The following is a 23185-nucleotide window of genomic DNA, read 5'->3' as shown; positions in this document are numbered from 1 at the left end:
TTGAAGTATTTTTGTGCTTATGGAAAATAGAATGCAGATAAATAAAGCTTGAAGAATTTGACAAATAGACGTTGGCTGGCATCACTGCAACAATGAGAAGACTTATATCCTGATACCCAGACGAAGTTTGTTATGATTGGAAATCACTGATTTGATTCCATAACACTTTTTTTGGGTGGAAGGCGGAGAGATAAAAGCCAGGTGATATAAACACAGGCTTCTGATTTTCCCCTGGAGGTCTATAAAGTTCTGTAGGACTCTTATGAGCTTCAGGCCTCAGTCTCCCTGAACTGACATGTATGTATTTTACCTTAGCTGTTTCCCTTTGAAGTATTGCTTTGTATAGCTTCTTTTCCAGGATCCCAACTTTAAAATTTTGTTTGGTTAAATTGAAATGTTCTAAAACAGGTTTCTGTGTCACGCCATTCTTGATGTTTATGCCCATTAACTCTTTTGTGCACAGATTGTCCTGCTTCTCCCATGTAGAGTGCAGAAGGGCATTATTGGCAAAAGAAAGCATAGATCCTTAGCAGAGAAGCAATCTGCCCTTTAGAACTCAAATATCCTTTACTCCAGTGATCTGAGACACATTGGGGAGGCCTCTTCAGCAAGGTCAGTTTTGCTGGATTTGGGTTTTCCATTTTGGTAGGAGTTGAGACACCTGTTAGTGGCTCAGTTTTCTTATGGCAGCAACTGAGTCCCCTCATCCTTTCTCAAGGAAAAGAAGAGAAAGAACTGAGAAGGATTGTCTTAATGAAATCAGAGACATCTTGGGGCGCCTGGAGGAGCCTCAGGAGTTCTTAAGAATGTATAATTCCCCGGAATTAGATTTTTAAAAAGGGTACACATGACATTACATAAAAGTGTTGTCTTTGTTCCTTGGCCTTTTTTCTCATCTAAAAGCTGTTTGCAGCTCTTTCATATGACATACTTTTGTGCTTTTATCTTATCGGTGATCTGTTTGGAACTTTTTCATTTGTTGCACTGTTGTATTTTTGTTTATTTTAGTCTCCCATGGGGTTGTCGTAAACCTCTGCAGGATTTCTGCAAATCAAAAATGGTATCATTATAAACATATGCATACAAATATTAATGGATGATGAATGAAGGAGAAGCACCAGCACTCTTGGACACCTAAAGGCAGACAAAGCTTGATAAGCCTTTTACTGCTTATCTGGATTTACAAAGCCATAAGATCAGTCTAAAAAACCTAGATACTGTAACTGGCTTTACTCCAAATTGAGGTGAAAGAATGGATGAAGTTTTCCATGTCAGTTAAAGCTATCTGCATAATATTAGCTAATGGTAATGTTCATACAAATAAACATCACACTGTCAAAAAGTATAAAACAGGTATTTGGAGGTTTTTGGACTCATCTCAAAATCCCAGAGATTACTCAGTCATGAGCTGTCCAGCTAACTCTGATGAGTACTCGATTCTGTTTCCTGTGACAGATTACAAAGAAGGAGAAGGCCTGTTTAAAAAGAGAGTCCACTGGTGTGTGTGTGTTTTGGGGATGTACTTTTAAAAAATCCCTCAGGAGGTATCAACAACCTTCATCTCCAACACATTCATAACTCTGTATATCCAAGAATAATGAAAGCAGAAAAACACATGTGCAGAGCCAGGGGAAGTAATTTGGAAAAGGTTAATGACTGTACAAAAAAAAAGAATAACAACTGTCCATACCCTTTCCACAAATTCTTCAGAATGTTCTTTGTTCTCAGTAAGATGAAACTAATGTTCTAATTGTGATACAAATGTTCTAATTGCCTTTTTACTGCAGGAGACTTCAAAGAAGGTAAACACTTATCAACAGGAACTGTATGTCAGACCTTACATGACAGTTGTGATTAATTTCTTTAAAGAGGCATTTAAATGAAGTCCAGTGCTACAGACAAGAAAACACTTTGACAAAGTTAAAAGCTGCTAGTGATCTAAGATGGTACAGAAAGCTAGTGAAATGTGAGAATTAAGATTGTCTAAATATTCAGAGAACATAAAAGCGATTCATAATTCTACAGTTTCTATGTGATCTTCTCAGTTGCATTCGCCAATTAATTCAAAGATTTTCAGTGAAACAACTTTCATTGCGAAAACACCACTCCAGGATGAAAGAGTCCATGAGTGCAATCCTTAAACATAAACACTTGTAGAACTATGGTGTTCACTGATATCACCGTTCATTAGCAGGAAACACTGATGGCTGCTGCTGCTGAAACACTAAACATAGTAAGAAACTGAACTGAGATAGCTCCTCTTTCTTCCTCTCCTTCTACTAGAACTGAGGCTCATCCAGTGAACCAGAATGGTAGGAAGTTCAAGACAGAAGATGTATTTAAGTATTTCAAATAGTACACCATAAAATTGTACATTTTAAGAAGACACAGTGATGCTTGCCAACTTGGATGACTTTTAAAAAGGCAACAGAAAAATTCACAGAGGATAAGGCAATGACGGTTGTTGATCTCTTGACTCTTATACATGCCTCCTGGGATCAGAGGCAGTATGCATCTCAGTACCAACTGCAAGGTAACATTAGCAGAAGGATGTTATTGCATTCATTTTCTTAAAAGAAAAATATTATCAGGTAAATGGACACCGGATTATTATTCTGTTCTCACCAATCAATACTGATCAACAGCAGAAATTGTGCTCCAGATTTATCTGTAGGATGAGTCTTGGTGGGTGGCAATAAGATAAAATCCATTATTTTATTTCTACTTCAACTGTATTTTTACCAAATCCTTCCACTAATAGTAGCGTGCAATGGCAAGGTAGCTAATAACATCATTTACAAGTTAATGGCTTCAGATATTACTTCCAAGGAAAATTCAAGGGCACATCCACTTTATGTTGTCTTTTTAAAATCTATTAAAAGCCATGGGCAACATGTGGCCCATATATGCCCCCTGACTTATTTTTTGTTGCTTCCAGAGATCACACAAACACCAGTGTGAAAGCACGCTCTTATAATTTCCAGTGAGCATGATTTTCATTTAAAACAAGCCTCCAAGCAGTACACGTTGCCTTGACTTAAAACCATACAAAATTGTAAGTGCGTATCCAGCCAATTCTGGTTTCTGGGCAGTGCAGTCCACAGCAGAAAAACTGCCCCCTAGACCTGCCAAACGTGCCCAATGTTGCTAGACATGCCCTAGATGACTTGTTCAAGGTAATCTAGTAAACTGAAAAAGTTAACTATCATTTTAGTATTGAATTTAGCTTATCGACACCTTACTAAGTACTCAGGTATAAGGCTAATGTCTAGCCATGAACTCTATCCCTTTAGTACTGTATGACACACCACGGTGCATTTTCAAGAGCAGGAAAGGAAAAAAAGAGATATTACATACCCTTTCCTGCTCCAGGAGTCTCAAGAAGCACAACAAGACTCTGATACTAACTTGTTTGGAGCTGTGAGCAAGAGTGCTCTTGTTAAGGGATGAAACATACCCTGCCACTTTGCTGTAGATCATCCCTTATACATAATGACCACACACTTATTTTCCACACCACACTGCTAACCTCAGCATTAGACATAGCATGCCATCCTCCTCCAAGGCTTCTATCTCAAGCAGCTAGAAAGCCTTATGGCCACTAATCCTCTCTCGGTGAACATTCTTCTTTTGTTTTTGGGTGAACTACCATTTACAAGAAGTCAATAAAATATTGGAACATGAAAAGCCCAAGCTGTTTTCACTGTTGCTGTTTCTTTCTTAGCATCAACATAGTACATTTTGTTTATTTAAGGTTCATAATAAGCTATGTTTATCAAGAGTGCATCATTCACTAGACTTGAAACAAACAACTTGGCCTGGTGATATTTTATGCCAGAAATAGAAGATTGTGTCTGGTAAAGTTCTTCGGTTTGTCTTTTTTTCTCTCTCTCTCAGTGCAATTCTATCACCTGCTGTCTGTCCCTCTGGTCTTCCTCATCATCTGTATAGCTTTCATCATAAACTCTAAAAACAAAACAAAGTTTAAAAGGTTCAGTTATTTATTTCTGTAAAACACAATGCAAGTTATCAAGATTGAAGATAAAGAGAAACATAATCATTGCATTTTTCTTCTGATGGATCTTTACTAGTCTACATCTTGTTGTTGTTTAGTCGTTAAGTCGTGTCTGACTCTTGGTGACCCCATGGACCAGAGCACGCCAGGCCCTCCTGCCTTCCAGTGTCTCTCGGAGTTGGGTCAAATTCATGTTGGTAGCTTTGATGACACTGTCCAACCATCTTGTCTTCTGTCGTCCCCTTCTCCTCTTGCCTTCACACTTTCCCAACATCAGAGTCTTTTCCAGGGAGTCTTCTCTTCTCATGAGATGGCCAAAGTATTGAAGCCTCAGCTTCAGGATCTGTCCTTCCAGTGAGCACTCAGGGTTGATTTCCTTCAGAATGAATAGGTTTGATCTCCTTGAAGTCCAGGGGACTTTCAAGAGTCTACATCTAGCAACTATCTATTTGCAAGAATCAGTTTTTATTGCCCTGTTTCTTCCTTCAATTATACTGTTTTGGAAATATAAACATAAAGAAAACTAAAACACAGAAAATAAACAATCCTTTTAAAAAAGTGCAGTATAATACAAAACAAGGAAAATAAACAGACCAGGAAAGGGAATCTTTTACCACCTAGACTAAATGTAGACAGAGAGAGGTTTCCCATTCATTCCTTAGATTCATTTATTGTTACGTCTTAACAACCATTTGAGATAAGAGGCTATTTAAAACTTACAATACCAACCAGCTATCAACCAGCTGAAATCTTAAACACAAGCAAACGGAAATAGTTAGAGGTCTTTATCTTTAGAGCCATCCAACAAAGAATTAAGATGTGTCAGGTAAAAATAAACTGGCAGACCTCCTAAATTTGGAGGATATTGTTACTGGCCTATGGGAAATGGCCAGTAGTGCCGTGTTTTCAAGGAGACATAGAACAGGGCTCAGGAAAAGCTCTCAAATGAACACTAGCAGGCTTTGATAAAGCAGAATGAGAGCGTGTCCTGAATAGTTTTCTCATTAGAGGACAAGTCCTATTTTTAACAAAAACTGGAAAAGGTTAATGCTTTTAAACCTTGTATAATTAAACATTTTCTCGGATGAGCTGATAATTGGAAAACAAACTATATTACCAAATAATTGGGAAACATAAATTAACCTACATGACAGCGCCAATCCTCTGGCAACCACGGAGACCTGTACTTTATGCAGAGAGAACTCTGTACCAAAATGCCAAATGCATTATATACAGGAAGTGTGGCTTCTTTCACAAAATGAGGGATCTTACATTTAGTGATTTATTTTTAGTTATTTGTACCATCTTTTATAGTTTCACTTTATAGCACAATAAACAGTTGGGCTTTTTCCAAGAATACTTAAAGATAAACAAAAGAACAGATAGAAAAAGAATAATTGGACATAAAAGAAAATACTACAACAAATGATTATTTGATTAAAATTTTGGAGTATGATTAACTGACCTTATAGTGTCACCTTTGCTATAGTCTCCTATTTCATTGCTATTATGAAAATCAGAAAGATTTTGCCATGGCCCCTTTGAGTGCCTGCTGAAGTCTCCAGAGGTTAAGCCACTGAAATTTTCACAAGGATCTGAAATGTTGTATATAAGTTTCAGTAACAGGAAATGTAAACTCTAAAATGTCTAAAATTCTTGCAGAAGAAGAACAGTCAGGTCTATCAAGGTATGTCAACTTGCACATTTAAAAAATAAGAAAAACATTCTAGTTAAAAACATTGCTAAGGATTCTCCAAATGCAGTATCATGTTCTACAACATATATGCCTCTTATTACATCCTCACGGGAGCAGCCCACACTACGTTTCAGCACATTAGGGCTAAATTAGAAGTGACAGCAGTAATATATGGAAAAAGCAAAAGCTATAATACTGAAACTGACTGTGTACAATATTTCCACCTAAGCATTGTGCCACTCTAACTTGTAGTTCTCCCAATCCACAGAATACATTAATAAGGATGGACACAGTCACTGGGTAGGTTGTGACAATCACATCCACTAAGTGAGTACATAAATACCTGATAGGGAATGGTTTATGCCTCAGGCTATTTAGTTACTGTCCTTCCACTATTAGGAGTCGGATGACAAGAATCTGCCTTATGTGGATGTAGGTCATTGGCAGCTGTGACAGTATCCCTCCAGGGTTTCAGAAAGGATTATTTCCTACCCTTATTTGGAGATGCCAAGAAATCAGCCGGGGACCTCTACATGTGCTCTACAACTGTGCTCTGACTTTGTTCCAATCCAGCATCCAGTATCTGTTGGGGCCTCCTAGCCAAGTACTAATCAGGCCTACCCTACTTAGCTTTCAAAATCAGGTAAGGGTGGGTGTGTCTGGGATCATGTGACTGGCTTTGGGGTTGGTAAATTGCTCAAACTAAAATGCATTACAGTAATAGAATTTATAAGCACAGGAATCCTAGTGAGGAACGTTAAAAGCTAGACCTGGAGATTTCCAATGTGGAACATTTTTCTTGACAGCCATTATGCTCCCTAGCCCTCCGGATTTTATTATTATTTTTAATGCATAATTCAGAGGCAGGACCCAGAGGAAGTGGGCAGGGAAGTCAGGGCATTGCCTCCAAGTGGGTGCTTGGCTTTAAAACATCAAACACCTGTTCAGCTGATAAAAGAACTGGCATGAACCTCTGAACTGATAGTTTGTGCCCATTTCTAGTCACTAATGCACAAGGTTGCCTTAAGAGAGAAGCAACTTGACAGCACATAACAACAGCCAGTTTATCCCAAAGGAAAAGCTAGTAGCAATCAAAGTAACACATTAACACTTTGAGGACTCACACTGACTTGCTGAAAGAGGCTATCTTAGCTAGGGAGTCGATGGCCAGGAGTGCTTTTTCCAAAAGAAAATGTTTACGTTGAACACTGCAGTTACAGTGAAATTGGTTTGGAAAAGATTGCCAAATTTTACAGGTGAAAGTGAGGTGGCCCTTGTCCAAATAAAAAAAGTTTATTGTGCCCATCTAAAAATGAAAATCTTCCCCTTACAGAAGGAATACAATTTGAAAAAAAAAAAAAAGCAAAGGCCGTAGGTCAGTTGAGAAAGGGACAGAAAAACATGCTAAAGTATGAAAGTGAATGCTAAGAAAAAAAATTGTATTAAACAAAGTTGAATAAAATAATAAAGATAATAAACAACTTCTATCAACACATAGACACATACCCAAGGGTTCTGAAGGATAGCTTGTACCGTTACAGCCCCCAATGTATGGCCCACAAAAGAAAATTAAATTATCAAGTGATAACTGCACAACATGCAAAATAATCCCCATTAATGAGTTTGCTAATCCTTTCACAAGCTATGCCATTTGACTTCAACCAATTCAAGATATTTTTCTGCCCCAGTCCCAGGCTTCTCTTGATGCTCCACAAGCAGTTCGATGGCAAACTGATCTACAACAATGACCTACCCTGCCAAAAACCACCCCCCAGCCCAATTTTGCGTTGGTTTTCCTTTGCTTGCTAATCCAAGAAACCAGTATGATGGAGCTGTACCATGGGAACTTCCCCATGGGATCTTTGGAGGTATGAAGAATACTATTACAGTTATTCTCTTTTTAAAGTCAAAGAAGAAAAAGGGAAGAGAAAGTGGTTCTTATTTTAACCGAAAATAGGCCTTTTTTCCTATTCTGGTTCAATGAAATACAAAAAGTATTGAAACAGGAGGGAACACTGCAGAGCAAGGCTAAATTGGTCCATCAGTTTATGTCTCCCCTCCCTTGCCCAATATTGCCTAAGAAGTAGAGCAAGGAAACATGATAAATAAAGCTGCTTATGTCCCAATGTTCTGTCCTTCCTTGTGCATAATGTAGAGAATATGGAAAATGAAAATACCAAGTTGTACATAAACACACACTATATAGATAATCAAGCAACCAAAAATACATCTTTCAGAATAGGAGTTTAATGATGTTGCATAATTACCTGAATTACTTTGCAATTCATCTACTAAATCTGCTAAAGCTTGTTGATCAGTACTATATTCCCAGAAAGGATCATCATGTTCAGTGACATCAATGCTTTCAATTTCTGAAATTTCAGAAGCAGCTCGAGATAAGGGCCAAGCAGCTGGGTTTGTGGGTCCTGCATCAAGGGCTGAAGAAGGACAAGGAGTTCACTTAATGACTTTGCATAGGGAAATATCTGCAGACAAAGATTTTGAAGAAGGACTTTCTGAAACAAACATGGAAGATAATTTGGTGTTTGTAGCCTGCTTTAAAATTTTAATCAGTGAAAGTTCTCTACTCCAGTGTCCTTCCTGTTCTAGATAAGATATTACTTGCTCAAAAAATGCTCCCATGCAATTTTGGAGCTAGGAAGCTCTTTAATATATACATCAATAATGCACTCCAATTTAAAGCAACATTTAAGGGCCCCTTTCATACTTTATAGAAGGTTTAAACTAGGAAGATGCCCGATTATCCAAACATTACTGGCCTCCAACATGTGAGCAAAGGAGTACTTGTTCTCCTCTCTTTATTTTATTTATTTATTCTATTTATACCCTCCTATCTGTTCATTTTGCTGTGTTCCCTCTCTGTTTCATTTTCTCCATATCAACAATGAAGCTGTATAGTAGAGCTTTTTACTTGCTTATGCAATCTCCACAAAAGCAAGAATTCTAGAAAACCAAAGCTGTTGCCTGCATGTATAACCTACTTGTAAGCAAGGACATCTCCTCTGTGGATATGTTAATTTCCATGTGCAGAAAGCAGTAATGAAGACTGGAGATATTAGAAGTTCCCACTCATATGTTGGAAAGAACTGGGTAAATAATGCCTCAGTAAGGCTACACTGATTCAGATTGTTGACCTGCCTCCCCCAGTACTGTCAACACTGACTGGCAGTGGCTCTCCACAGGTTTGGGCAGGATTCTTTTCTAGAGATGCAAGGGATTTAACCTTAGACATCTACATGCAAAGTTCATACTCTATTACTAAGCTTGACCCTTTCCTTCTAGAAAATACAAGTGGGATTTGCAACAAAATGTACTGTGCTCCAGCTCAAGATCCAAACTACCAACCAGGTCCTCTTCCAAGATGCTCCATCTTATTCCGTCTCCTGACTCCCATCCCATCAGTCAGTCAGTCAACATTCTTGGCTCATTCATGCACCATGCTCAATATTTGTCACACTGTTTTAGTCCAACACCCACCCTCCAAAGGTTTCTTCTTCTTTTTTAAAGTACTGTATTTTTCGCTCCATAAGACACGCCTTTCCATAAGATGCACCAATTTTTTAGGAGAAGAAAACAGGAAAATATAATCTGTTTTCTTCACTCCATAAGACACACAGACTTTCCACCCCCCTGTTTTGTAGGAAAAAAGTGTGTCTTATGGTACGAAAAATACGGTATTTATTTAAGGACAGGGTGGGGAATACAAAAAGTAAGGGGAAATAGGGAAGAGGGAAAAGGGGTTAGGGGGATAGGAGAACACAGAGTATACCATCATCCAATCAATTCATATTAAAATAACAAATCCACTTTTTACTTTTTCGCAGTTTGATTACCCTCCTGCTTTCATCTTATCATTTAATTTTGTTTAATTCTATGTGACTCCAACACTATCTGGTAACTGCAGCCATTTATACAATACATCCCATCGTTCAGTTTCCTTTTGAATTAACAGTCTTTCAGCCCATCTGACAGAATATCCATTTTTGTCACTTCCCATATTTTCACAATAAGATTCTGTTGTTTCAGTATCTCTGCTTTCCTGAGATTTTTAACATAATGCTTTTTAATTTTGGAAACTGCATAGGTCACTAGATAACTCTCTATCCCATCAATGTTACCTGGTGTTGTGCCCAATAAAGATGGTTCCAAAGTTTGTGCAGCTTCATTTAAGTTTTGTTTGGCATCTAAGGTCCCCTCTTTCGTCACTTTCATCAGATCTTCTATTTTGCTGAGACCTTCATTCACTTGCTGAAACCCTGTTATTATTGTCTTTTGCATAATAATCTGCCATTCCTTTTCTATTTCTTGTACCACTGTTCCAGAACTTTGGGATTGAACAGACCAAGTCTCCATTTGTTGTCTTAAATTTTTGGAAGCCATCTCAGGTCATCTCATTGGAAAAATGAATGGGGTTTGTATAGATAACACTATGCCCTTAACCACAATGATCGCCCCTTATATATCCTTCAACAGTTTCCACAATTTTATCAACAATCCAAACCCCTAATCATAAACCTCCTCTTAGATCTCCCTCCAATCTTTATCCAAACATTATAATATAAAAATCAACTTTTAACCCAGCAAATTCAAAATCAAATAGAACAGTGGCACAATTATTTCTTCTTCTCCCGAGTTTAACAAGCTTCTATTATCACTCTCACACGCAGTCTGGCAAACAAAACAACAATCACAGAGTCTCAAACTGTCCAGTAGTTGTCCTTGAAGCCTGTCTTATGATCTTTCCATTAACCCCTTGATGCTCCTCAGTCCAGTCGACCACGTCAGCTCCTTCTTTCTTCTCCAGAAAACAACCAGATTCTGTTATTAACAGTTCACAGAGTCCAGGAAAAGGCAAAGAGAAACATGTCCCAGCCAAACTGCATTCACAAAACTCACGTCTCTTAAATCCTGTCCGATGGTATTAACATCTAGGATTCTTCTCCAGAAACATAAGATTTATTTTTCCGTCTCACTCTCTCGGCTTTGAAACCAGCCTGCTATATTAAGAGTTCACTTGGGGAGGAGAGTTAGTTTCGCTTTTGAAGCAGACTGATAAAATAAGTTCGCCGCTGCTTTTCTTTTTTCAGCCAAATATTTTTATTCTTATTTTCAGTTTAATGGGGCTGTTTCATAAATCAAAGGCTTCAGCTTACTTAGCTGTTATATATTTTAAGCTTATATTGGTTGTTTTCCTCTCCCTCAATAAAGGGTTACTCACGGCTCCATGCCAAATATGGCTCCCACTCCGATTTGTGCTGGGTGATTTCTTCAGAGGGAAGAAGTCAGGGTTTGCCTCCCATTCTTCTCCTTCTGCTGCTCACCATCTGCTTCAGAGATACTTCTAGACTCTCCTTCGATCCCCATTTCAAAAGGGGGATCCTGGACCAGACGGTTCCAGTTTTTCCAGAGAGAGCTCTTTTCTGGAGCTATGGCAGCACCGCAACAAAGCCCTGCCCAAAGGTTTCTTCTTAAAGATGTTTGTACTTCTCAAAATCCTGTTGAACTGGGCCCTAAGGCTGAACTGTTCCCAGGTGGAACAGAAAATGGTCCCATACAAATACCATTAGTTGCTTTAATTATGGAAACAGTAGTTGCTATCACTACCAAACTTGTCACCAGGGAAGGGAAAGGGAGAGCATGCAAATTACTAAAATGTGTCAAGGATACTGCCACTCCCAACAGATGGAAAATACAGTTCAGCTGTCAACTTTCTGAGTCACTCTAGCCAATTGGTGAGTTCTAATCCAGCAAACAGCTGTAGTGCTCAATGATGATAATTCAGCTAAAATACTGCAGTTTAACTATAAGGTTCATTCAGCTGAAACATTGCAGCAATCCCATATTTTCAGGAAGTGTGCTGAAAAAGGACTAGTACAGCAAGTTAGCACCTATATCAAGGGACAAACTTGTTCAAGGATGTACTTGGCTTCTGTTGTTTACAGTGCAAACTTGCTGCTTTAAAAAGGCCCTCACCTCCAGGCAAGACTGATGGAAGAGCTCCATGGCTTGGGCTTTTTCTTCCCAATCTACTTGATGGCCTGCTGAGCTCTTTTTTAAAGACTTCTTGTACTACACAGTCATCAGCACATTCACTTAAACTTAATTGCTTCACCCACAGCTCAGGCCCTGAAAATGAAAGGACAGTTATAATTAAGAGGACTAAAATGTTCAGATTAAGCACACAGCTCCATTTAAAAGAATATTTACTTGAAACACCTGTGCACTTCATCAAATGACCTGTGGGTCATACAGCACCCAAGTTCTGTTCCCCCCCCCCATGCTCCATCTTCCTCTGCCTTTAACGGTAGCCTGCTGCGCAGGTGAGTTTTTTCCAATAACTTACAAAAGCTGTATATCAAGCTGCTGCTAGAGGCACAGACTCAAGACTGGTAAAGTACAGTAGACTTAAGCAGAACTCAGTTAAAATTCAGGAAAATAAAAATAAAAGGAGGATGCACACTTTCATTGGTTAATCAACTATATTTTTAAGTGATTAACTGGCTATTGGTTAACTGATTTACACAGAGTTTGAATTTCTTCCTTCTGAAAACAGACTATAAACTTCCAAAATAATGTATTAATTTTTTTTCCTTCCACCTCTTCAGCAAAGCCACTTATGTGAATTTTTTAACAAGCAAAACACACTAAAATGAAACAATACATTAGTTTGCTGAAAGTCATGAGGGTAGATTTCTAAAAAAACAGATGACTAATCAAAAACTTAATGCCATCCCTTCCTATTTATAGTCAATCTGCAGGCAGGTCCAGATAAAGTTGGATCCAATGTTCAGTGCTGTAAGACAAATGGAAAATTCCCACTTGTCCTTTTCCTATGTAGCCCTCTAAAAATCTGACCATAAGGTCCTGATAATACATTCCAGGTTCATATGAGGGTGGGGGCACATTTATTCTTTTGACTATAGGCTTCTCCATATTTTGCAATGCAGTGTTTGGTTGAAAAACTGTGAACAAAAATGCATATACATGGGAAATTGAATGCACAAGGAAAAACAGCATGTGTATATTCATCAAAACTGCATACAAAAATAAATGTAAATAGTTTTTAAAATTGCAAAAGGAAATGAGATGAAACAGATCTATTACTGAACTGACAAGAACTTAAAACTGACATGGACCAGAAGCAGGAAATACTGTCTCCAGTACCAGATGTGCTTGAACACCATTTGCTAATGAATGTGAGTATCGGTATCGTGTTCTATTTCTGTGCTTCCTCATAAGCCCCTGTCAGACCAACGGGGGGGGGGGGGGAGGCATGGTGGACTAGATAGGTTTTTGACCTTGTCCAGAATATCACATTCTTAGATGAAGCCAGGAGTGAGTTGTAAAGGTTAATTCCTGCTATCCAAACTTTCACTTCAAAGACGCACATATATGTTAAATACACGTAAGGTTTAAGATGGATAAGTCTTGTTAATTTTAACATAACAATTAGCTTGTTTACTCACACAATTAATTCATGATTGCTAAGGTTCATTAATAATTTCCCAAACAGAAACTAGGCCTCATCAAAGTTTAGCTTCAAAGAAAAATGAAGAATTTTCCAGGTAAATGAAAAACTACTAACTTGGCCTTATTTAAAATGTAAAAATGAAGCTGTGACACAGATTTTTTTCTACTTCCTTTCTTTTCTGCAACTTTTCCCTGTACAGTACATTCTCAGTATGCCAAATGTATGCCAAATTCATTTATGTGTGATGTCCTATACCTGGCGCATGCAGATAAAGATATTTCTGTGTACTTAAATATGCAACTAAGACTACCATGCCCTAAAGCAGATGTGCTCAGCAAGCAATGCATATGAAACTGGAGAAATTTAGTTATACATTACTGCCTGAAAATGAAATAGTGCTGCTTGGTGAATGCCTGGCAGTACTTGGTGAAGGAAATGAGTCCACCGTAACTTGTTGACAGTTTGTATCCACTGTAAAGAATCTCTCAAGTCCTCGGTATGCGTTACAAACTGGTTTTTCTCTCAGGGCAACCTAGAAGAATCATGATGGACCAAATAAAGAAAAAGAAAACACTAGGTTTTGAAGCCAAATTATTTAAGTTCTTCAAACTTCAGTAGGTTTACTCTAATTTGGACTACCAGTGGCATTTACAAGATTTCTGTACCAGACTATACAAGATTTTTAATTTTTAAAATTTTGTATGGCCTTTTACGGCGATCTTGTAAATGCTACTGGTAGTCCAAATTAGAGTAGACTTACTGAATCAGTGGAATAATTATAGCATTAATTTACCATCACGCAGTTGATACAATGTGGTATTCCAGCTGGAACTAGTAACTGAATTAAGGCCAGTCAATCTAACCATGATTAACACTAAACTTGTTTTGTTGGAATTACTTCTGTTAAGATTTCAAGTATACAACAATATCTGTTTCAGTTTAACCAAGTTCAGAATCCAGAGGGTGTGTAGGGAAATAGCAATATCTTACAATAATCGTAACATGGGTGCAGAGACTTTGAAATTCTCTTAACTATGGTTTATTTAGGCAGATGAAACTGTCCACAATGTGGCCTTGTATACTCCTACTCAGAAGTCCACTGACTTCAATGGAACTTACTCCCAGGAATGTATAATGACAACTGCAATATTAATCAGGATTTGAAGAAACTTCAAACACTAGTTTTACATCATGATTTGCAGTCAGTTCTCAACTATGGTTCAGTAAATCATTGTTAAGCTATGTAGGGGGCTACTGTATGTGTAATATGAAGGGCCTGTGCAGCTTTGCCCATACAAATACCTTTCAATACCATATGGATATTAAAAGCTAAAGTTATCCATATTTACTATCTTGGCCCTCTTTGTGCAACAAAGAAATTCTAAGCAGATTTAGCGATAATGAAAGACTAAATTTATGCTTTAAAATTTAATACGGAGTTTTAAAAGATCACAAAAACTGGAACCTCAACAATTGGAATGTCGTGGCTGTAAGAAATCTAGAAGCAGAATGTTAGTTATAAATGAAAACAAAAATAGAGGAGGGTGGACGTGGGGGGGAGAGACTCCTCTATTGTGTATTCAACTGCAAACTAGGTTTTGGGGATAGTTTTGAATATTCTGCAACACTTATCAATCATCAAACAATCATAACCTGCTTTCCTTCAATATGGGTCAATAATCATCTCCACAATTTCTCTGCATCTGAATGCTAGGGGCGCCTTACTAGCCAGTCTTATCTGTCTTCCTTTTCAGTTACTTGGTATGAATCATTGTGGGGAGTGAAATGTAGCAGATGGGTAACAATCTGGTTACTAGTTTTAGGTTTCACATTTGTGCAAGGGGTGAAGAGGAATGATTATACTGTACACATGTTTCAGGGCTCAGTTTGTATATGAAAGACAAACGCAACACAAATCCCATAGGATAGGGCTGGGAAACCTGTGACTTCTAAGATATTGAGGAACTACTGCTCCCATGATTGCCTAGTACAGGCCAGGTTGGAGGGGGATAATGGGAACTAGAAGCCAACAACTCTGGACAGCCAGATGTCCTCCTCTGAAAAGCTGTTACTGTGCAAGATAGACAGATAGGATAGTACAGAAGTAAAGAAGATGAAAGCATGTACAAGAAGGGGGCAAGGAACTTCAGTCTTCTTCCCAACACAATGACTTTTGAAAGTTTAATTTATGAGTGAGCAAGGCACACGGGGAAGGGCTAGCAATGTAAATGTTTCAAAGATCTCATTAACTGCTCACAGAGGAAATCCTCTACCTTGTAGGTCTAAGCATCCCCTCCACCACCTCCCACCAACACATCACTTATATATAAAACAAAGTTCTCATTGAAGTGTGGGTGGTGGTGGAGGAGGATGCTGTGCCAAGGATGCAAAGCAACTGGAAAGGAGCAAAAAACAACAACAACACAACAAAAAGTGTGTGTGTGTGTGTGTGTGTGTGTGTGTGTGTGTGTGTGTGTGTGTGTGTGTGTGTGTGTGTGTGTGTGTGTGTGTGTGTGTGTGTGTGTGTGTGTGTGTGTGTGTGTGTGTGTGTGTGTGTGTGTGTTTTTACTGGGGTGCAATAACCTTGCTCATTTTTGGCTACTGACCAAAAGCCTCTGCACTTTCTCCCCAAGGGAATGAAAACTTCAAACTGATAAAATATCTTCCCCATTTCCAAGAACTCCCAAGTTTCCATCAAAAAGCCACTATGTGGACTGGGAAAGAGAGAGAGAGAGAGAGAGAGAGAGACAGAAAGAGAGCTCCTCCACACCAGCAATTATTTAAGATCCGTCCCTCCCAAAAATGGTGAAGAGAAATTCAGCATTCTGGAATTTTGTGGGGGCAGGGGTGGGGGAACAGACATTCACTTCATTCTCCCTTTATAATGGATCCTGGAAAAAACATACGGGGATGCCTGCATGCTCTTGATGAGTTCTGCATCCCATGCTGTCCTGTTCTGGCCTTTCCTTCTCAACCCTCCAAAGCCCTATGCAAGTTTTAATAGCATAAAAATGGCACCATTCTAAAAATGAGGTTGAAAGTATAGCATTGTCAATATAATCCACAAATGTACCCTTACTAATATTCAAGAAAATACAGAATTCCACTAATAATAATGAAATAAACTCCAAAAAAAGCTGGAATATAGTTCTATTATTATTATTATTATTATTATTATTATTATTATTATTATTATTATTATTATTATTATTATTATTATTATTATTATTATTATTATTATTATTATTATTATTATTATCATTATCATTATCATTATCATTATTATTATTATTATTATTATTATTATTATTATTATTATTATTATTATTATTATTATTATTTTATTTTATTTTATTATCATCATCATCATCATCATCATCATCATCATCATCATCATCATCATTTTACCAGTGAAGCCTTTGTAGTGAGTGGTGAAGCTTCATTCAACTCCAGGGATAGCTTGCAGTTTTTGGGCAATTCCATCACAGGGGAAGGCTTGCCAGGAACCAATTTGGGAGGACTAAACGTTTGCTCAAATGACATGTGAGAGCTACTTTTTTTTGTTTCAGGCCATTTTTCTTTTGTTATTGCTCTTTTATTAGGGATAGTGGGAACAATTTCTTCTACCCCAGAACAGCCGCAGGCAGCATCAGCTCTTTCAGACTGTGAAAAAGGTGCTCTCACTAAAAGAACGAAACAAAGAAAAAAGATCATGCCAATTTAAATCCCTGCATGTAGTCTCTCAAATAATTACTGTAAAGTAGGCCATTAACACACCAGTTACATTGGCTCACATGTAAAACCAGGGACCTGCATTTAGGACTGCTGTTCAGAGAAATGCTGTGACTTAGGCTGAAACTGCTGTACTACACAAATGACTGAAGGAAAAGGGCTTCTATCTTTCTCATTTTAGTTTTCCAAATTCAAAACTTAATAAAATATTAATGGGAATGAAAAATATGTCCATGCCACCTAAGAATTCCTTACGCAAATCTAAAAGCCAACACATTAGTTCATTTTCCAATTTATTCCTTTTCACATTTCAGCTTTACCCATTTTCTTCCAGTACCTTGTTAACAAGATGGCAGGTACATAAGTAATCAGTGCACCTCACCAACTTCACGCATCAGATACTGATCTGATGGCTGGGAGGTTCAGCCTATGTTGGCCTCCTGCCTAACCACAGAGCCAATCACAATATTTTTAAACCTATCTGGAGGCTAAAGGTGTCTGCCTGTTCCTTGGAAATGTAATATACTTCCAGTTCTGCATCACATTACTCAACTGGACATATGAACAGCTCTTCTGAAGACATGCCCTTGGGAATAAGCACAGCAGTTGCATCTCAGTGCTGCATTCAGTCGACAAAACATTATTCGTGCTTGCAAGTTGTGAACAAGCACAATATAACTTGCTCTACAGGGGAAAAAAAGCAATGTTGACACAAGTCCTATTTTAGCAACAGAAGCAAATGCTACAAGCTTACCTCTAGGAGTTTCTTCAAGATCATTATGAAGAAAAGTTAAACACTTCTCACTGCCGACTGTAGGAGAAAGAGGTGACCTTGTGGTAATATTACCAGCTTGTGCCAGAAAAACGTCTGGTTCAGTTTTCTCATTTTTTGACATGGTACCACTTGAGATATGAGATAAAACATTAGAAGAGAAAAATAACCTGATTGCCATATTTAAGGTATCTTCTTACAGCTGTATGAGAGATAAATGTATACACACAGATGGATTTTCTATTTGTTATTTAATTCGGTAAGACTTACATTACCTTGTAAATGGAGACCTTCTACAGTAAAGCCAATTGAAACTCATTTTACATTGTATTTTTCATTTTCAAAGAGGTTAAAAATGACTTTGCATTTTATATCCTGCCACAAAAATTTGACAATAACTGCTCTGCATTTTTAAAGAAAAAAGGAGAGAAGTAAAATATAAACTATATATTTAGAAAACATAATGGAGAAAAATGAAACCAAGTTAAACAAGAAAGGAAGTCTGCTTTCTTGATAAATTTTATTATTGCACATAGAAATACTAAGTAGACCCATTTGCTTTAGCTGAAATGACTCACAGACATGAGAAATGTCTCATACTGCCTAGATTCTGAGTCTGAAAACACCCTGAACTTACAAAATAGAAGAGCTCTTCATGCATTATTCACATAGACAGTTAGCTCTAGATATTGAAGGGGCTAAAATATGAGGCCACCCAGTCCTTACCTTATAGCTCCTTCAGACCCAACCCTGACATCTGCACAGTAAGCATAAATAACAGCAAAAAGGAAGCCTAGATGTATAGTTCTCTATGTATGTATGCTTCCACAGAATCAATAATCCAAATGTTATAGGTTTCTGATCCTATGGAAATCTATACAAATAATATTCCCCCATACCAGCATGGGGGAAGCTGTGTGATGCTGGGGACAAGTACAGTATGCCTGTCAATACTTATGATTCCCTTATTGGCTCGTCAGCTAAACAATGTGGAAAGGGGTACGGTCTTTCCAATATCTATCTATTCCAACTCCCATTGGTCTGTGGCAAAGCAAGAGCTTGGGGTGCATAGCAAATATGCGCAACTATGAACACCTAAACTTCATAATCAGGTAGAAAACATTACCTGTAATCAAACTCATCTGATCCTGCTTCCATCAACACAAAAGTAGCAGTCTCTTCTGACTCTTCTTTGAAAGTCTAATGAGAAAATATATATGCACACATATACCTATTTAAATCTCCTAAAGTCTTAGGGCATGAATATATTGCATATAATAGTAGATAAGATAATATACTACAGTTGAGAAGATACTACAAATCCTTGGCTGCCTTAATGTTCAGTCAGAATGGCTTCTTGTTTCATTAAATGTTTTATTTTTTTCTTCACCTTGCCCTATTAAAGTGTAACAAGGCAAGACAATGGGGGAATTCCAGAATGTGGTATCTCAAATTCACATTTATCAAGCTATTGCATTATTTTTTTATAAATCCAGTGAATTCATTCTGTATTAGTTGCTTTGAGACAAATTCATGTTACTTATGTGCATGTATAAAGGTAACATTGAAATCAATGAACAATTTTGGTCCAGAACAGTCAGCTGTATGCACCATAATTATATAAGCATGTGTGCAATACATTCAGCTATTGGTAAAGCAACCAATAGCTGTTTCAGAGATGTCCTCCAAACTATCATCTGTTCCTCAGAATTTCAGGCATATAAGGAATGAGTTTACTTCTTTGCTACTAAGGGATGGATATGGAAACTCAGTGAAATCTATGGAACCTATGTTATTCATGACTGAATCTGGAATCAGTGCATAGTAATCCTGTTTTCATAGATTCTCTCTGGAAGTCACAGGCACTCATTATCTCTCAGAATAATTTAGGATATTCCAGAGCATCAAAAACACAAATACAAGGGGTAAATGTACATAAATTCTGACTCAAATTAACCTTGAATATTGTTTTAGTTTGTAAGGCATGTCATGATCTCTATGACAATATGCTGCTTTTTATTGTGGCCATTATATATCATTATTGTACCTAAAGATATGTCAAATTAATAAATAATGTGGAAATATTTAGACATGCAACATACTTCAGTTCTAACATTGATGAATATTTATAAGAAAAGCAGCCCCCCAAATATGAAAAAATATGCAATAAGCTTATCATCTGTTCTCAAAGTTGTTACGTGCTATCAAGTCACTGCTGACGTATGGCAAACCAATGAATGAGCAATCTCCAAAATGTCCTGTCTTCAACAGCCCTGCTCAGCTATTGTATGTAAACTCAAGCAATCAAGCTGCTCTTTCCAGTAGTTGACTGAGTGCTTTCTGACCTGGGAGTCTTATCACCCTCTCTTGTTCATTTGGGATGTCTCATCATGGAGTCTTCAAGGTAAGAAAAGTTCATCAGTTGTTTACCTTTCCCTTCTTCTGCACAGTAAGTTAGCTTGAGTGTCAACACCATTGCCTGTGAAAGATCCTCTACCAGTGTCATTTTCTCCTGCTGCCCAATAGTTTCTCAACCCTTATCAACACTGAAACTATTCATTATCTTCTCCTGATGCAGCCGTTACTCCTGAAGAAGTTACTCCTGAAGAAGTTACATATACAGCACTGATGTTACCTGTCTGTCATGGGTTTGGAGGGAAAGTTCCATCCTATGGGGAGTGGAAGGCGGGACATCAGGAGGAGGGGCTGTACTGTATAAATATGTGATGCCTGTGTGGTGAAGAGGAGATGCTGAGACAGACTGTGAGACACTGGGTTGGGACGAAGCAGCAGCTGGGGAAGAAGAAGCTGTTGTGGGAGTCTGGGTGTCTGACAGGGTACTACTGTGTGTCAGAGTACCAGCCTGAAAGGTTCAGGGGTCTGTTGGTTAGCCAGAACTGATGGGTTCAGGGTCTGTGCTTTAAGTTAAAGGTTCTAGGTGAACCAAACTGTATGCTTGTGTGTGTGAGAATAAGCCACGTTACTTTATTTTATTCACCTGATTGTTTTATTTACCCTGTTTGTATTTAAAATAAACCTTATTCTTTTGTTGTTTAAAAATCCATCCCTGGTCTGTGTGACTTATTATAGGGAATGGTTGGTGGCAGCTTAGTAACTGTGTGATAGATCCCAGTAGGTCTGGGTTTGTCACATTGATTGGTGTCCAGCGTGTGGGATACGACTGGTCCAGTTGTCCAGCGGTCCAGCAAAGCCTTGGCAGGTGTGCCCAGAGCAAGGGGGGTCTAGTCAGGGACAGTCTGAGGCGCGTAGGTAATCTTCTAGGTGTACCTCACGGGGAGGTGCGCTAGTAGAAGAACGTGCCAACTGGGGAGACTTAGATTAAGGTGCTCTGAGGCAGCCTAGTTTTGGCGGGAAAACGCTGAGGAAAAACTGCGTAGCAACAGCGAGCTAGCTTGCCAGCTGAGAGGCCCAGCAGAGGGGGGTAGGCTCTGACTCGATACTGTTGCAAATTTAGTGCTGAAGAACAGCAGCAATCTCTAGGGAGAGCTGGTTCTGAGGCAAAAAGGAAAAAAAGTGGTCGTTTTATTTTGAGGCTTGACTTTTTAAAGCAGCCTGTTCTGAGGGGGGGTATGCCCTTGACTCGAAGCCAAGTAGCAGACATGAGTGAGGTGAAAGACCCCCAGATTGACCAAGGTTCTGAGGATGAATTTGGCTCAGTGCAAGGTGACAGCACAGGAGAGCAGGACCCAGAACTCAGAAAAATACTCCTAGCCCAACAGCATGAACTGAGGGTGAGGGAAATGGAGGAAAGATTAGAGAGAGAAAGAAGAGAGGAAAGGGAGAAACAGAGACAATTTGAATTGGCATTGGAGAGAGAGAAAATGGCGTTTGAATTAAGAAAACTGGAACTGATGAACCAGAACAATAATAATAATAGGGATTCTGAGGGAGGCCAATTGTCTAAGGCTGACCTGAAGAAATTCCCTGTGTACCACAAGGGAGATTGTCCTGAGGTGTTCTTTTCCTTAGTGGAAAGAGCGTTTGTGGACTTCTCAGTAAGGGAAACTGAGAAGATGACCATCATGCGGTCTTTAATCAGTGGTAGCCTGGCTGAGGTTTATGCCGAGATGCCTGAGGAATTGATGAAAGATTTTGCAGAGTTTAAAAAACTGGTGTTTGCCAGACATGGGATAAATGCAGAGCAGCTGAGACAAAGGTTCAGGTCCCTCACCAAGAAGCCAGAACAGACTTTTACCCAAGTGGGGGCCCAATTGGTGAGGCTGCTTGAGAAATGGCTGTCGCAGGAGGGAATAGAGACCTATGAGCAGCTTAAAGACTTGATAGCCCTGGAACAGTTCTATTCAGTCCTGCAGGGGGAATTGAAATTCCAGGTGAGGGAAAGGAAACCGAAATCTGTGGCAGCAGCCGCAGAAATCGCGGATTTTATCTCCCAAATAAGAAAGCCCTTGGGTGAGGGGAAATCTGTAGGTAAACCCAAAGAAACCTACAGCAAGTACTCTCAGGGACCAGGGAAAAGCCAGCAAGGGGGAGGGGCCCATGGTGAAGGGAAGCCCTCAGGCATGAAACCAAGCCCTCAGAATTTGGAGGGAAAACCGAAACAAGAGGAGAGAGAATCCAAATACACTAGAAAATGTTATTTCTGTCAGGGAAAGGGTCATCTAATCTCAGAGTGTGAAAAATTAAAGCAGCTAAAAGGAATGGTGCCTCAGAATTCTAGTGGGACCAAGCCAAAAGCTGTGTTCTGTGTCCAGAAAGAGCAAGGCTCAGTGTCACAGAGGGAGCCTGTTGCCATGGCTACTCAGTCTGGGACAGCTGCCTCTGCTGATCAGGCTGAGGAAAATGGTCCTCTTCTGGAGGTAAAGCGCTGCTTGCTGATAAAAACAGATTCTCAGTTGTTTGAGACAGCAGGGGTGGACGTAGGAATACTTGACCGTCAGTATAGGGGGCTGCGGGACACTTGTTCCCAGGTAACCCTGTGCCATCCCGATATCATTCCCCGGGAGTTTATAATCCCAAATGAGAGCATAAAGGTAGCAGGTATTGAGGGGCAGGTAATCTCTCTGCCAGTAGCAGAGGTACCTGTCAACTTTCAAGGCTGGAGGGGAGATTGGCGGATAGCGATTTCATCTACTCTGCCAGCAGCCGTGCTCGTGGGAAATGACCTGGCTGAACATGTGAAAAGGGTGCTAGTGATTACACGCTCACAAGCCACCACGGGGACAGTTCAGGGGGGTAATGATGAGCCAGAGGCGGAAGCAGAGGGGAGTTCAGAAGCTGTGGTGGAAACTTTAACCACAGACAGCAGATTTGGACAGGAGCAAAAGGCAGACGCCACTCTCCAAAAGTGTTTTGAACAGGTGACTGACGCCCAGCTAACACCTGAAACCCCAGTGAGATTTCTGGAGAAAAAGGGGATTTTATATAGAGAAACCCTGAGGAACATCTCAAAAGGGGGAGATGGGATCAGAAGTCAACTGGTGGTACCTGAAAAGTATC

General features: G+C 39.1%; 1 protein-coding gene across 4 annotated transcripts in view; it reads right to left on the bottom strand.

The window, feature by feature from the left end:
* Nucleotides 1–1692: 1692 nt before the first annotated feature.
* Nucleotides 1693–23185, bottom strand: part of ZBBX (zinc finger B-box domain containing) — a 66773-nt gene continuing 45280 nt past the window's right edge. For all 4 annotated transcript variants that reach the window (XM_020805763.3, XM_020805761.3, XM_078389688.1 and 1 more), the window contains 8 exons: nt 18834–18907; nt 17690–17838; nt 16612–16886; nt 13582–13735; nt 11706–11858; nt 7979–8149; nt 5481–5610; nt 1693–3966 (listed from right to left, as the gene is read on the bottom strand). In XM_020805763.3, coding sequence (XP_020661422.3) covers nt 3894–3966; nt 5481–5610; nt 7979–8149; nt 11706–11858; nt 13582–13735; nt 16612–16886; nt 17690–17838; nt 18834–18907 — 1179 coding nt within the window. In that variant the 3' untranslated portion in view covers nt 1693–3893. The remainder of the gene's footprint in view (nt 3967–5480; nt 5611–7978; nt 8150–11705; nt 11859–13581; nt 13736–16611; nt 16887–17689; nt 17839–18833; nt 18908–23185) is intronic.

Source organism: Pogona vitticeps, chromosome 3, assembly GCF_051106095.1.
Source record: "Pogona vitticeps strain Pit_001003342236 chromosome 3, PviZW2.1, whole genome shotgun sequence".
Taxonomy (NCBI): Eukaryota; Metazoa; Chordata; class Lepidosauria; order Squamata; family Agamidae; genus Pogona; species Pogona vitticeps.
The sequence above is the reverse complement of the archived record's forward strand: the minus strand, read 5'-3'. Positions and strand labels throughout refer to the sequence as shown.